The sequence below is a fragment of the Lycium ferocissimum genome, chromosome 11 (genome assembly GCF_029784015.1).
Source record: "Lycium ferocissimum isolate CSIRO_LF1 chromosome 11, AGI_CSIRO_Lferr_CH_V1, whole genome shotgun sequence".
NCBI classification, from domain to species: domain Eukaryota; kingdom Viridiplantae; phylum Streptophyta; class Magnoliopsida; order Solanales; family Solanaceae; genus Lycium; species Lycium ferocissimum.
This window is the reverse complement of record NC_081352.1, coordinates 25,800,433-25,814,266: the sequence shown is the minus strand read 5'-3', so window position 1 is coordinate 25,814,266 and position 13,834 is coordinate 25,800,433. Positions and strand designations below refer to the sequence as shown.

Here is a 13,834-nt window from a genome sequence, read left to right as displayed (position 1 = left end):
TAGTGCCTAAAAGAAATTACCTAATTAGCTACTTCAAAAATGGAATAGCTAATTAGCTACTGCCTAGTGTCTAAAATAGAGAAATAAACTAATGGCAATTTCAATTGAATTAATAACTATAACTTGTTATATCACAAGTTCCCTTTTATATATACTACTATCCAATGTATCATTAATTAGTCGGCCAGTGGAATTTGAACACCAAGTGGTTTTAAAATTAAGGTAAGGTTTTAGTATCCTTATTAGGAGTATAAAAACAAAAGTGGTAAAATTAGTAAACCGAAGAAGGTTCCATTTCAAAAGGTAATCAACATCATAAAATCTAACGAACTTGAATCACCAAAAGTGGTACTTTTTCAATAGTTATGTTCCTCATTCTACGGGACCTACTTCAAGTTGTCTTTAGTCATCTCAAAGTGGCCATTATTTAAATAATTTTCTGTCGTATTTTCTTCAAATTCTTCGGTTAGACTTTTTTGTTGGTGTTAATTGTACATTTTCCCTTTAGATACTTTTTTTTAACGTTTCAAGGTGTTTCTAAGAAATTAACTAAAACATAATTACTTATGAAGGTACAAAATATACTTGCCTGCAAAATACTTCTTCATATCCCCCATTTCTATCTATGTCGTAAGAGTTTAAGTTATATATACCTCGTTAGTGTAAGAATTTTTTATACCATCAGATCACATTTATCTGTTATAGCAGGTAATCTGTTTTGTTTTTAAAATTATAAATCACACATTTTAAGAAAGTTTGCATGTAGATATCTTTTGAATGACTTAATAGTAAAAGTATTCTTTACACTAATTAAGTACATAACTTAAATAAACTCATATTAGAAACAAAGCTTTGTTGACGGAAGTCTTGGTGCAACGATAACAATTACCTTCGTGTAAGATCATGAGTTGAAATCGTGGAAATAACTTTCTTCAAAAATGCTAAAAAAAATTGCATGCAAGACTCAATGTAATTTGACTCTAAACTGAACCTCGCATATAGCGAGAGAGCTTAAGTGCACCGAACTGTCTTTATTAAATAATAATAATAAGGGCTGCATTATGTGTGGTAACTAGGGAGGTGAGTGGTCCTATTCTAGTGTTTTTGGGTGGGATGACATAAGTAGGGCATAGGACCAATGGAAGAAAGAACAAAAGAGACTCAAGCCCTTGTTACACGACTAATCCCAAAACAACATTCACTACCTATTTAGTTCCTCTTTTCACACACACTCCATGTGCCTTTGTTTTTCCATTCTCCCCATAAATACTCTCCTTTCCCAATTCTAATTCCCCACAACTCAAATTTCAAACTTCAAGTGATCCTTTAATTTTCCCTTCTCCACACATCAAGAACCAAAAATGGCTCTAAAGAAATCAAGCAAACATATTACTCAAAGTGCAGCCCTAAAACAAATCTTGAAAAGGTGTTCAAGTTTTGGAAAGAATGAGAATGGCCTTCCTCATGATGTACCAAAAGGCCACTTTGTGGTATATGTTGGTGAAAATAGGAGTAGATACATAATTCGAATTTCTTGGTTGGCACATCCTGAATTTCAAAGTTTACTTCAAAGGGCTGAGGAAGAATTTGGATTCAACCATGATATGGGACTTACTATCCCTTGTGATGAAGAGGATTTCTGCTCTTTAATCTCCTCGTTCTAGATTGATAAGATAAATGTAAGGTAAAATTGCGCACAAAAGATCCGACCATTCTTTGGATCACAACTGAAGCTTGGTGCATCGGGCTACCCTTTAAATCAGCGAGACACTATTGAAGATGATGATGGCCAACAAGTGAATATGGTTCAATTTTTTTAACTTATTATAAAGAAATCCCTTCCAACACTTTTGTGGGGTTGAGTTTGTACAATCACATGTTACTGAATATTTTGATCAGTGGTGTTAAATATGCACCCGTTTCAATATCTTGGGGTTACTATTAATGAGCAAAAACAGTATCCACAAATTTTTTTCTATGCGTTTGCACCTTGTTTTCCTTTATATATATAGGTAATTTGTCCGCACTTTGCGCGATCATGAATAATTGCATTAAACTTACGAATAATCCTTTTCTAATATCTGAATATTGAAAGTAATGGAAAGATAGGTTCTTGTGTAAATTAAAATATTCAGAATATTCCAACATGAATTAAATATTTGACATTTTCACCTATCTCAAGAACCTCTAATTAACGATTTTTTTCCTAAAATAATCAATCATCTGTTTTCACTCTTTGTTTACACAGAAAGGTATAGAATATTCAATCTCATCACGTCACTATGCAAGTTCTCAAGAGCTTCATGGTGTAAAGGTTCCCTAAAATCATCACTGTTAATATCAATAAATAGTTTAAATAAGTTGAATCCCTAATAAACAACACAAATAAAATTGACTAAAACTTTAAGCAAATGATATTATTGATTGGAAATTGCCAAACACAATGTTTCCAATAATCTTTACCCTTCCAAGGTCATTGAAATCCTCGCATTAGACGCGACACAAAAAAGGAGAAGAGAAGCAAAATACAGAGGCAATATTTGCAAAGAAAAAGAAGACAAAATAAGTTGCATACACTAAACAATCATGATGTATTCCTCCAAAATCTTTTTAAAAAGATCATCAATGGTTCAACAAAGAAGTTATACTTGAACAGTTACAATACTAAAGAAAGCTAAATACATCAATCCAGCAAAAACATCGGCCCTGAGTTTCGGCCCTGAGTTTTTCTTAGTTATCCCCGATATAATGAGTTTTTCTATTGCCATGAAATTGTCCACAATTAACTGTCGCAATAGGGTACTAGCTTGTTGTAACGACCCGTTTGGTCGTTATAGTTCTTTCGGCGTTTTCGCCCGTTCTCGAGCATTGATTAGCTCACTTTTGACCCGAGGGACCGCTGATATGCTTCTCGGGGTGCCTAGACCGAATTCGGGCAACTTTGGTGAAAATATAAGCTTAAAGTGAAAAATGGTTGACCCGAAGTTGACTTTTTGGCAAACGGACCTTTTCCGGAATTCCGTCGATTCCTAGAGGTCCGGATGGTTGTTTAGAACCTGTATGGGTATTTGGTTCGGTTCCCAATGCATTCGGATGCATTTCGGGACTTAGGATGGGAAATAGGAATTAAGGCATCGGTGGTTGACTGGGTCAACGATACCTCCGTTGGGAATTCCGAAGCCACAGGCGCCTTCGTAGCGCATTTTTAAGTGGGACTAGGTATCTGGTATGTGAGCAGATGGCCTCGGGAGTTAGTCAAAAAATCAGATCGAAAGGAAAACTTGGGCCAAATTTCTGGTGTCTGGTGCCCGTTTTGGCAAAGACCAGCACCGCTGGGGCGGTAGACCTGCCACCGAAGTGGTACAAGCCAATTAGGCTTGACCACTGATGCGGTCAGGTGGCCGCTAGCGCGCGCGGCCGGGGCGGTCCCAGTCCGTAAGCGGGGCGACGGCGCTTAAATCCATTAAATGAGTCTTAGACCCTCATTATTTCATAACTCGATATTGGAGCTTGGGAAAGCTGTTCTTGGAGACTAATTGAAGAAATTCTTGGAGGTAAAACTTTATCTAATCTTTTACTCCTCTTGAATCACAATCATCTTAGATTTTCCCCTTCCCTTTTCAATCCCTTAGAAATGGAATTTGAAGGAGGGTTTTGGGAGACTTTCCCTTAGGATTATATATGATAAATTGATGATGTTAATGTTAAAACTTGATGAATCTAAGCTTAGTAACCTCATATCTTCCACTTTTAACATTGAATTTCGGATTTGGAGACTTAGGGTTTATACCCAATTTGGGATTTTTACTTGAAATCAGATTTAGACCAATTCTTGAGTTAAATCAACAATTAATGGTTGGGCTATGATTCCCTAGTACTTAATTTGGTATTTTGCCCGCGAATTTCCCGTTTTGCCCTTGTGGGCCCGTTTCCCCAATTTCTAGGGTTAAAATGAACCTAGTTGATATCATAGCAATGTTAGTATCATTCTTCATGATTTCTAATATAGAATTCAATTATGCTTAGACTACTTTGGTTCTGAGCTTTAGAGGAAGGGCAAGACAATAGAGTGACTTATTGGTGTTGTGGTTCGGCACAGCCCGTGTAGGTTATGGTTTACTTTTGACGAGACTTCGTATAGTGAATCACATATTTAGATTATGAGGTCGGAGACGTACGTGAACCTTCGGCATGAAATTGGGATGGATATTGCCTTAGGTCGGGCCCCGATGTGTGTGTAGGACTAGCCACCCTGTTATGTGTGTTTGATTGATTAATTGTGTTGGCTTGATGCCATGTGTAGTTGATAGATATCGAGTCATGTTTGTCGTCCTGATTGGGATAGAATGGACATACCGTTGTTAGTAATTGTGCTCAATATATGTTGGAGTACTCACTGTTGGTACTTGGGTTATTTATATGTGTTAGCGTACGCACCTTTAGTACTTGACTTGATATATTTTGGCATACCCATTGTGGTGTTGTGAGATGATACGTTGTGGCATACCTCGTTGTGGTATTTGTGATATTAAACCTGATTGTTGTTGATTGACATATGTATTGCACGCATTCTCTCATATTCATGCATGGCCGATACCCGATGATGATCCGGTATCGTTGATTGAGCAAAACTGATGTTTGATAAACTCCTTTACTTGAGTAATTGTGAAAAGGCCGATGTCCGAAGATCCATTTCGGAATCGTTATTTATATGAAACTGATATTTGAATAAACTCTCTTACTTGAGTGATCGTGAGAAGGCCGATGTCCGAGGTTCAATTTCGGAATCGTCGATTTATGAAATCGATATTTGACGACTCTTTGAGCGATCGAGATAAGCCGACGTCCGATGGTTATATTCGGCATCGCCGTTGCACGGATGATTTCGATATTATCCCGAATCGTTGTTAGTGCACGGGCTCCGCGGGCCTCCCGTGCGGTGGTGCCGGAGACTCCCCCGCGAGCAATTAATTACCGTCCCGTCTCGTTTGTTGGGCAAAGATCCGGGATGGGTGGCACTTAGACTTCTCGAGTCATGCTGGGTTGTGCTACCGAGATGTCGATATTTCCGTCCGGAGGACATGTGTACACCTCATTTGCATAGCACGGCATTGCATTCATACCATTATTGCACTGCATTGCATTATTACTTCATCGAGTGTAGTGATTGTTGGTATTGTGATGTTTCCGTTGTGATGATTGGATTATGTCGATTCTATTATGGTGATCAGATTGGATCAGGGATATTCGGACTTATCATATTGGGGTTTAGATACTTACATAGGTGATGACGGATTTCGAGTGCGATTATATTGTCTCATGCTTGATTGTTTTATTTGCTTATCTGCTTTATTTTATGAATTGTGTTAACTATGCTTAGTCGGCCGATGATGCCTACCAAGATCGTCGTTTGTACCGATCGCACTTGCCGCATTCTTTTATGAATGCAAAGTATCGTGCCGGATCTACTTCTCGACTCGTGGTCGATCGACTCTTCTGCCTTCCACTTGAGTTTTCCGGCGAGCATGGCGTCCGCCGACCTCGAAGACTCTTCTGTTACTTATGTCTTGCTTTCCACTCAGAGACATGATTTGAGACTACTTATGTATTATTATTCAGACTTAGTATTCGGATTTTGATGCTCTTGTATGATCAGACTAGATACTGGGGTGGATTTCATTTACTTCCGCACTTGTTAAAATTATATTATATCATGATACTTACGTTATTTTACTTTCTTCTGCTATTTTCTATTATTGTGAATGTTGAGCTAAGGGTTCGCCTACCAAGGTGGGAAAGGTAGGTGCCCGCATGACCCAGGCTAAAATGGGTCGTGACACTTGTAGAAGAGCGTACGTACCCCATATTAAGTCTTTGTTGTATCCTGAAGCAGTAGAACTGTCTGTTAACGTGAAAACGGCCTCAAATAGAAGCTTCTTTTGAGCTTTGCACAGAATATTTATGACAGAACTGTCCTTTTTCATGTAGTTCAAAACTGATACAATCAGGGTATCATTGCCAATCCTAATCGCTAGCTTCCTTTCATAAGTACAATCTGCAAACATCATTATGTAAAGTCTTCCTTCTGTATGCGTGACAACCATAAATACCGATGTTTTAGCACTTCGAAAATCATTATACCCTTTGAACGCATCCTTAAACAGGTTTCAATTTTGTCAATCTTCTGAGAGTTCTCAATGGGGAACTTCGGACGGTGTCCCTTTGCATAAACTGATATTCCTTTGATGTGCTTGATCTCTCTATAAAAGTTTCACTGGACCTACTACAAACAAACCAAATTTCATGACGAAGCGATTAAAGGTTTTTTGACACAATATTATAACAAATCTACACGAAAAAAATTTGAAAATAAGCTTCATTGAAGAAAAGGTTTGCATTTTACCACACAACATTTTCTATCTCCAAATACTTTTTTATTTGCGATATTAGCCGAAGTATTTATTGCTATTACTTGTTCGTGATTGTGATTACGCTTAATGGCTTGAGCCTTGAAGATAGCCCCCTTACTCAGTTGAATTGAATATAACTTTCATCAATTATGCTCTTGGAACAATAGCCACTTTTCCATGTCCTTACCGGTTAGTTGTCATGCACATTTGTGCCCATCCTATCCGAGTTTCAACACCCAGATGGAACACCAGGATATTCAGTCTATACACGTATGATTTATCGAATACAGTAATTATGGGTAGCACGGGCTATGGCAAAATTTCATGGTGAAGAATACTGTAAGTGTTATCTGCACAAATTGGAGTATGCAAATTTACCGATGATGATAACAATGACAATGAAAATTTTAAGTAAAGTGTCTCGGTTGACTTGACAATCAATTTGTTCAAGATTGGTGAAAATTAAAAAAAAAAAACAAAAAAATATAGGAGTTGAAATTGGTTGGAAGACAAAGAAGCCTTACTTGGATAGGGAAAACTGAAACCACTCCCCAACAGTTACGTATTGAGGCACATTTGAGCAATACATATTATAGAAGAAAACCTACAATGAAAAACTTATATATGGGAAATAATGTTAGCAATTGAATGACCATCATCAGTTGCACATTGCTTAAATCAGTGTTAACATCAATGTAATTCGCAGTCGCACAAATTGACGTACTACAAATGTTGAATAATATGAGGAGCATGTGCCGTAAGGAAAATGGTGGCAAGCGGCGGTGAATGACGGAGGAGATTACTGTGCCAACGAATGTTATAGTGGGAATAACACAGTGATATTAGGGCAAAGTGGTTGTGGAGTATAGATGAAAACTTCCATGAAGTAAAGTCTACTCTGATATTGAAAGCATACACCACAGAAGTCCAGGCCTTTTAACTGTGGGGACATCATTTCATGAATATTAATGTTTCAGTCTCAGCCGTTATAATAGTGGCGCTTAATTTTTTTTCCTTTAATGTAGCAGTTTTAAATGAAACAATTGAGTAAAAATGCCAAAAATCTGAGGAAAAAAAATATGAACTCTAGCTTAGGAAAGTGCGAGCACAATGTTCTTCCAAAAAAGTTGACCCTTCAAATCATTGTTGGAATCTTGGTATTAGTACTCTAGCTAACGAAGAAATGCAGAAAAGGGAAAAGAATACAATGTCAGGTTAGAAAATAAAAAGACAAATAGATTGAATTCACTAAACAACCGTGATGTATTCTTTCAATTTATTATTTTTCACGATCTCATCAACAAATTCAAAGATACAAAAGTGCAGTTGAACAGTTAAAGTACTTAAAACGGGTAAAATATATAATGAAAACAGAATGTAACAGAATAATATTTTTTATTAAAGGCCATAAGATTCAGCAAAATTTCAATTAACTCTCATGTTTGAAAAATGCTAAGACTTAAGAGACATGATAGACAAATGTTCTTTACCTCATCTTTATATCCACTCGACAGATGATTTGGTAGACCAAAGAGATCTCACACACCTTGAAAATTGAAACTTCCCTTTTCCCTTGCATCTAATATTTTCTTGCAAGGGCGGGTTGTGTCATTGTTCAACCAAATCCTCTTGATTTGGGCCTTTTTATACACGATCAAACGTATGACTTCACGAACACAGCTAAAACAGTATCACATTAAAAACATATGTATTCATGAGAATAAATTATGGTGCAAAGAAGAAATTTTAAGCTAAGAGTATCAAAATGAATAGTTGACTTGCTAAGTCGCCAAATAGGGGAGCGTAAAAAGATCCAGTGGAGCATAGCCGAAGAGAGTAGCTCCTTAAGAGGCGAAAAATATATAAAATATTACAAGCCCTATAACCACTCAAATGCTGCTTGCAATGTAAAATAGCAAGTAGCTGATCTCTTTATACATATTAGAGAATCAGAAATGTACCGATTCTAAATTAATCTGCTTAGCATCATATGGTCCATATAATTTGCTAACACAAGTTTACTTGTAGCGGTTGTCATTGTGCCTTAAATGACCAAAAAAAAAAAAGACACCAAAAGTTAGCAAACTAACTAATTTATGTGTCGGATTCCATTCACCTCCTTTAGTTACATCAGAAAATGACTTGTAAAATTTATTACGACTGGCCCTCATTGGTTGTCCCAGATACCATTATCAAGAAGTGTATCCATGGCTTGTTGTACTAATTTCTCCAATAACCGTTGTACGAGCATTTCACGTTCTTAACGACATTGTTGACTCTTCTTTCCCACCCATCACAGAAAATATACACTTTCATTTCAACCTTTTGCCAAGAAAACAAATAGAAATTTTTGAACAATAACATCATATAAATAGAGAATAGGTAAAGAGGAAAAGACAATAAGAACGATAAAAGATATAAAAAATAGAAAAATATTTGCAGAACATTGCGTCATATGCATATAAATTAATTAGAGCTACTAATATAACAGTCGGACCATAGAAGATAAGACCTGATTTTCAGAGTGAAAACTTGCAACGAAATCCCAAAGATGCTGATAATACCTACCATCATCCCTTAAATGTGCACAAATTCATGTTCCAACAATGGAAGGTTTAAAAATGCCATCCCGCAAAATTTAAAGGTAATTTCAGAAACTGGTTTTCCAACAATGAAAGGTCAAAAAATTCTATCCTGCAGAACAAAAGGATACCATAGCACCTGGTGAGAGCTTGAGGTGGCTGACAATGGCATCAATCCAAAGGAGGAGTGTTCTTGTTTGTAGTTCCTTCATTGTTACACTTAGCTATTCAAACAAGGCTTAGACTTTTCTTTCATTTCTAGGATAGAGTAGTATAGCTTTTTTCAGCTTTCTTTCACTTTGTTCTGTAAATATCTTTGATTATTTTAATAAAATCCAACAAAGATCAGGCTGATTGGTTTTGCATAAAAAAAAAAGGAGAATTCCAAAAAATGTTAAGCGAGTAATCTTTCCAACAATCGAAGGTGTAAAAGTTTTATCCCGCTATATATAAAAAGAATTCTAGAACATGATAAATTCCTATTGAGATTTATTCATTTTTATCAAATAATAACGCTATATTCAAGATAAGGGAGTGAAAGATCTAAATTTATTTAGAAGAAAGTAGTTTGAAAAGACTTCCAAGGGAATAGTTGAGTGGTCGAGGAAGCACTGGAACAAAAGAAAAATTAAGTGGTTGGAAAATGAGGATTTCCATACCCTTATTATGAAGATGATTCTACGTAAGCTATTCCAGTTTGTAAAGCCCTGAACGTCTTTCAAAGTCATTAGAAAACCCTAAGGGTGATAAAGATTGGGGAATACAGAGCGGTAGGAGAAAAGGAATGGAGAACAGAAAGAAATTTATACGGCGCCAATGAGAATTTACAGGGAGTTGAATTTTGGGGGTGGTGGTGATGTGTATCCGTAATCAAATTTTAGTGCAGTTGTCACGACCCAAATTACGGATCGTGCAGGCACCTACCTTCTTGCTACCTGATAGGAGAACCCTTACCAACCAAACCCCTTTGTAATGTTGTTTTGAAAGCCAATGTAACCAACGATAGTAAATAAAATGAATATTACAAAGACATTCTTTATTTATTTAAAATAATTCAACCTTCCCAAGGATCTAGTCTAGACATGTACAAGAGCTTCTAAATTACAGAGAGATAACATAATTAAAAGACACAGCTTCCGCCTTCGGAATGAGATGTACAGAAGTCTTAGAAAGATATCCTCCACTTCAACTAATGAAACCTTCAATCAAAAATCTGAAACACATCTACATCCCAAAGGATGTAGCAAGAGTATTATCAGTACACCACACGTACTGGTAAGCATCATAGGCTGACTATGATTAGTTCACATAACACGATATAAAATCAAACATAATAAACCAATGGGTACAGTCATAACACCTTTTTAAATCCTACCCGTACTTAAACAGTTCTGACGTAAACATGCTCGTATCCCTTTACCATGTCAATTCAACACTAGGAAGTAAGGACCAACAGACAATAACATTTAAATTCAAGCCAGACTCCTGGACCAATTAAACCGCAGCAAATTATAAAGGACAAACCTCAACCTCCCTATCAACCAACACTCAGTGGGACCACTAATTCTTACCTCTTTCCCCCTTACTTTAACATCCTCGTAATTTAACGATTAGACTCAATCAACACACAACCCGCAATAGACACCAGACTCAAACCACTTATCAAGTATCAAGAAAGAACAAGTAAAGCAATATTGCAGTCAATGATAGCAAATCAACGTACTCCCAAACACTTAGCCATGCTAATGGGGTCAACTTAACCTACCTTCCTCTATTTATCAACAGATTATGAGGTTACTTGTAAACGCCTCATCTCCACAATTATGAGGAAATCAATTGTAACTTACCAAAATGAACCATGACTATATGTCATCCAACCGGAATCAGCTTTGCCACCGTCACAAAATATGAACACACAAGTATAATGCAATCAATATTAGTATCATATTCGTACACACATGCTAAATGTTAATGTTTGCCCAAATAGCCATGACCTGCAGGGGACCGATGGTGTCCATGTACCACTCGCTCCGGAACTGACCTTAGATCACGAGCCCATAACTAGGCCACATCCTCACCCCCTGTCAAATGTTCCTTTTCATATTTATATGTTCCTTCTCATCAATGTTGTCACACCCCAACTTTCGATAGGGCATGATGGGCACCCGACCCTTACTTAAGGCCGAGCGAACCTGCTGATTCTCGTGATACTCATAATCATACTGGGCCCTTAAATCATGACATGAGTGCATAATGTAAGTTTTTCAAAAAAAAAACATGCCTTTCGTCTTTCCCAAATCAAGGAAAATCTGTATACATATGAAACTTGTAACACAATGCATAATGACACATCGGCTTACATAGCCGCTTACAAGACTGACACGTACTATACGTGACTCCGTTCCGCAAAGTCTTTAACATAAATCAAGATACCATAACATAGATACTCGACTCGGCGACTCGAAGGAAAAAAATGGAGCTCGCCAATCCAAATTGGAACATCTTCTACTAATATTCTCTACTCAATCAGTGCGCACCGCGCGGCATGAAACGCGGCCCCCTAAGAAAGGGATTCAGACGGAATATGTATCGAGCATGTAAAGCATGAAATACGAGGTGAACAGGATCATACTAAAATCGATATAGAAAATCGTAAGGCTTGCCTTTGAAACATAAATCATGCGTACGTCAATATCATACTTAACCCGTTATGGAATTTGAGTGGCATAAGTAAATAATCATCATGTACATATGCATGTATAATGTGTCCCGCCCTCAGCCGAGGGACTCGGTAAATAAAATCATCATATCATATATATAACTTGCCGCCCTACAGCGAGGACGCGGTGAACTAAAGTCATCATATGCCATCCCGGCCGCCTCCCCATATATCATCATATCATCATATACTTATACATATAACGTGCCCCGCCCTCTAGTGAGGGACGCGGTGAATAATGCAAACCGAGTTGTACACGAACACATGCCCGGCCCGGACGCGGGAAAGAAGTAATAACGAGCTCGCACGAGCAGAGTAGTGAGAAACCATATGCATATAAATCAATTTTCAAGACTCAGTAGATAAGGAGACAATCAACGCTCGAGTATCAAACGATAGTCATGTTAAATCCGTTCTAAATGCCATTAGGATCACGTTAAAGAGAGTCTTAGAGATCGTAGACATGTATCAAACCAATCCGAGCCCGCCCATGAAAGTCACTAGCATTAATCATTATAGAATCTTCTATGAACGTATCGAAACGATCCGAGCCCGTCTATGAAAGTTAGGGACCTTATTCGACATAGAATCCTTTAGGAACAAAAACTCTTTATGCAACATTTACTATCCAATCATACAAAAGACACAAGGACCATAGCTCGACTACATTAGGAATGCTAACATCAAGAAGTGAATAAGAATCGTAGACATCTCGGATATTATGAATAGAGTTACCCCAAGGCTCGTATCATATCTTACTTACATCTAAGACATGCCAAAAAAAAGAAAGGGTAAGCTTTACATACTTTGTTCCACCTCTTATTAGCTACGCTTATTCGTCCAAGCTCGTAAGCCTACACTTAAAAGGATTCACGCTAACGTTAGACTTTTATTGCACACTTGTTCCAAATTTCAAATCAAACTTTGCTCTATATTCTCGCAGAAAATCGGGGCAAAGATCTCCCCGTTTATATGCCTAGCCCAAAATTACAATTCAGAACCAATCAACAACAACAATGATACCAACATCAACAACACTATTATTCATACCAACATATTCTATAAACATCCCACTTTTTCAACATACAACAACAATATGCACTTTCTTCCATCCCAATCAAGGAGTATAATCTCATCAACACGCCAACAATGTTAGATACCATTTTTGTATGCATAAATCAGTCCATCCACATGGCCACAACATGTTCAAAACAGCCCATAAACACAACAACTACAATACAACACTCTATGACCTTTTCTCCAAAACTAGTTCCATTTTTAAGGCTTGCTAGACCTTCAAATAAACTCAACATAAAAGATGGGATAAATAACATACCTTATACTTGAAAAAAACTCATCCACATCAACCTTTTCCAATACCAAGCTTAAGTAGAAGCAAGAACAATCACCTTTCACGGACTAGTTTGGCGTAATCTTGTCAAATTCTTGATTTATAGGACTATAATGCTTGGGGGAGTGTAGAGAATTTTCTAGGACCCTTTGGAATGTTATTATGCTGAAAAAACGGGGTTGATGGGGTATTTATACCCACTCCTAGGTCGGTTTCACCGACCTTCTCACGTGGGGCCCGCGGAGCCATTTGGCAGCTTAGGGTCTTGCTCTTAAAATGGCCATAACTCTTGATTCCGACATTGTGTGAGGGCCCAAGACCTATGTTTGGAAAGCTCTTTCAATTATCTATAACTTTTATTCTTGGTGTTTTTCCAAATTCCAAACTTATAATGCCGTTTTTGCCCCTCCAAGTCAACTCATCCGAAAACGTTTCCTTAAATCGTCCTTTTGGAGGGCTTATGTCCATATTTGGCTTATGGGTCCTTCTTAGGACTTGATCAACTTTCCATGTACTACTTGTATCACTTATAATATATCATTTACAAAATTCTGACATGTGGGCCCCACCTTAACTCATGGTTTCGAGGGCTATCATCGAGTGATCATGTTAACCGATTTACTCCATACACTCTCCAAATGTCATATATATGTTCTTATGCTCAGATAACATAATCTTCATCCATAATCATTGTGTAACTCTGCTCTCCCCTGAGCTCATACTAAGCCGTCCACAGTCTTGATAACGCGAAATTTTTCAAGGTGTAACAAAT

At 37.4% G+C, this 13,834-nt stretch overlaps 1 protein-coding gene and 1 long non-coding RNA gene across 3 annotated transcripts; one reads left to right on the top strand and one right to left on the bottom strand.

The window, feature by feature from the left end:
- The first annotated feature begins 1,222 nt into the window (after window positions 1-1,222).
- Window positions 1,223-1,927, top strand: LOC132036516 (auxin-responsive protein SAUR50-like). The gene has a single exon (XM_059426871.1). It carries the CDS (start codon window positions 1,362-1,364, stop codon window positions 1,662-1,664), a length of 303 nt encoding a protein of 100 aa, XP_059282854.1. The 5' UTR covers window positions 1,223-1,361; the 3' UTR covers window positions 1,665-1,927.
- A 3,989-nt stretch (window positions 1,928-5,916) lies between these two features.
- Window positions 5,917-9,952, bottom strand: LOC132037797 (uncharacterized). Of its 2 annotated transcripts, none has more exons than XR_009409997.1 (3): window positions 9,652-9,952; window positions 6,935-9,104; window positions 5,917-6,283 (listed from the first exon to the last, which is right to left on the bottom strand). It is a non-coding gene; the product is annotated as an uncharacterized LOC132037797 (long non-coding RNA). The 2 variants fall into 2 exon arrangements; XR_009409998.1 differs by having other exon boundaries at window positions 5,917-6,280.
- Window positions 9,953-13,834: the final 3,882 nt, after the last annotated feature.

Coding starts and splice junctions, on each gene's coding strand:
- LOC132036516 (XM_059426871.1), top strand. CDS start 1,362: ATGGCTCTAAAGAAATCAAGCAAACATATTACTCAAAGTGCAGCCCTA.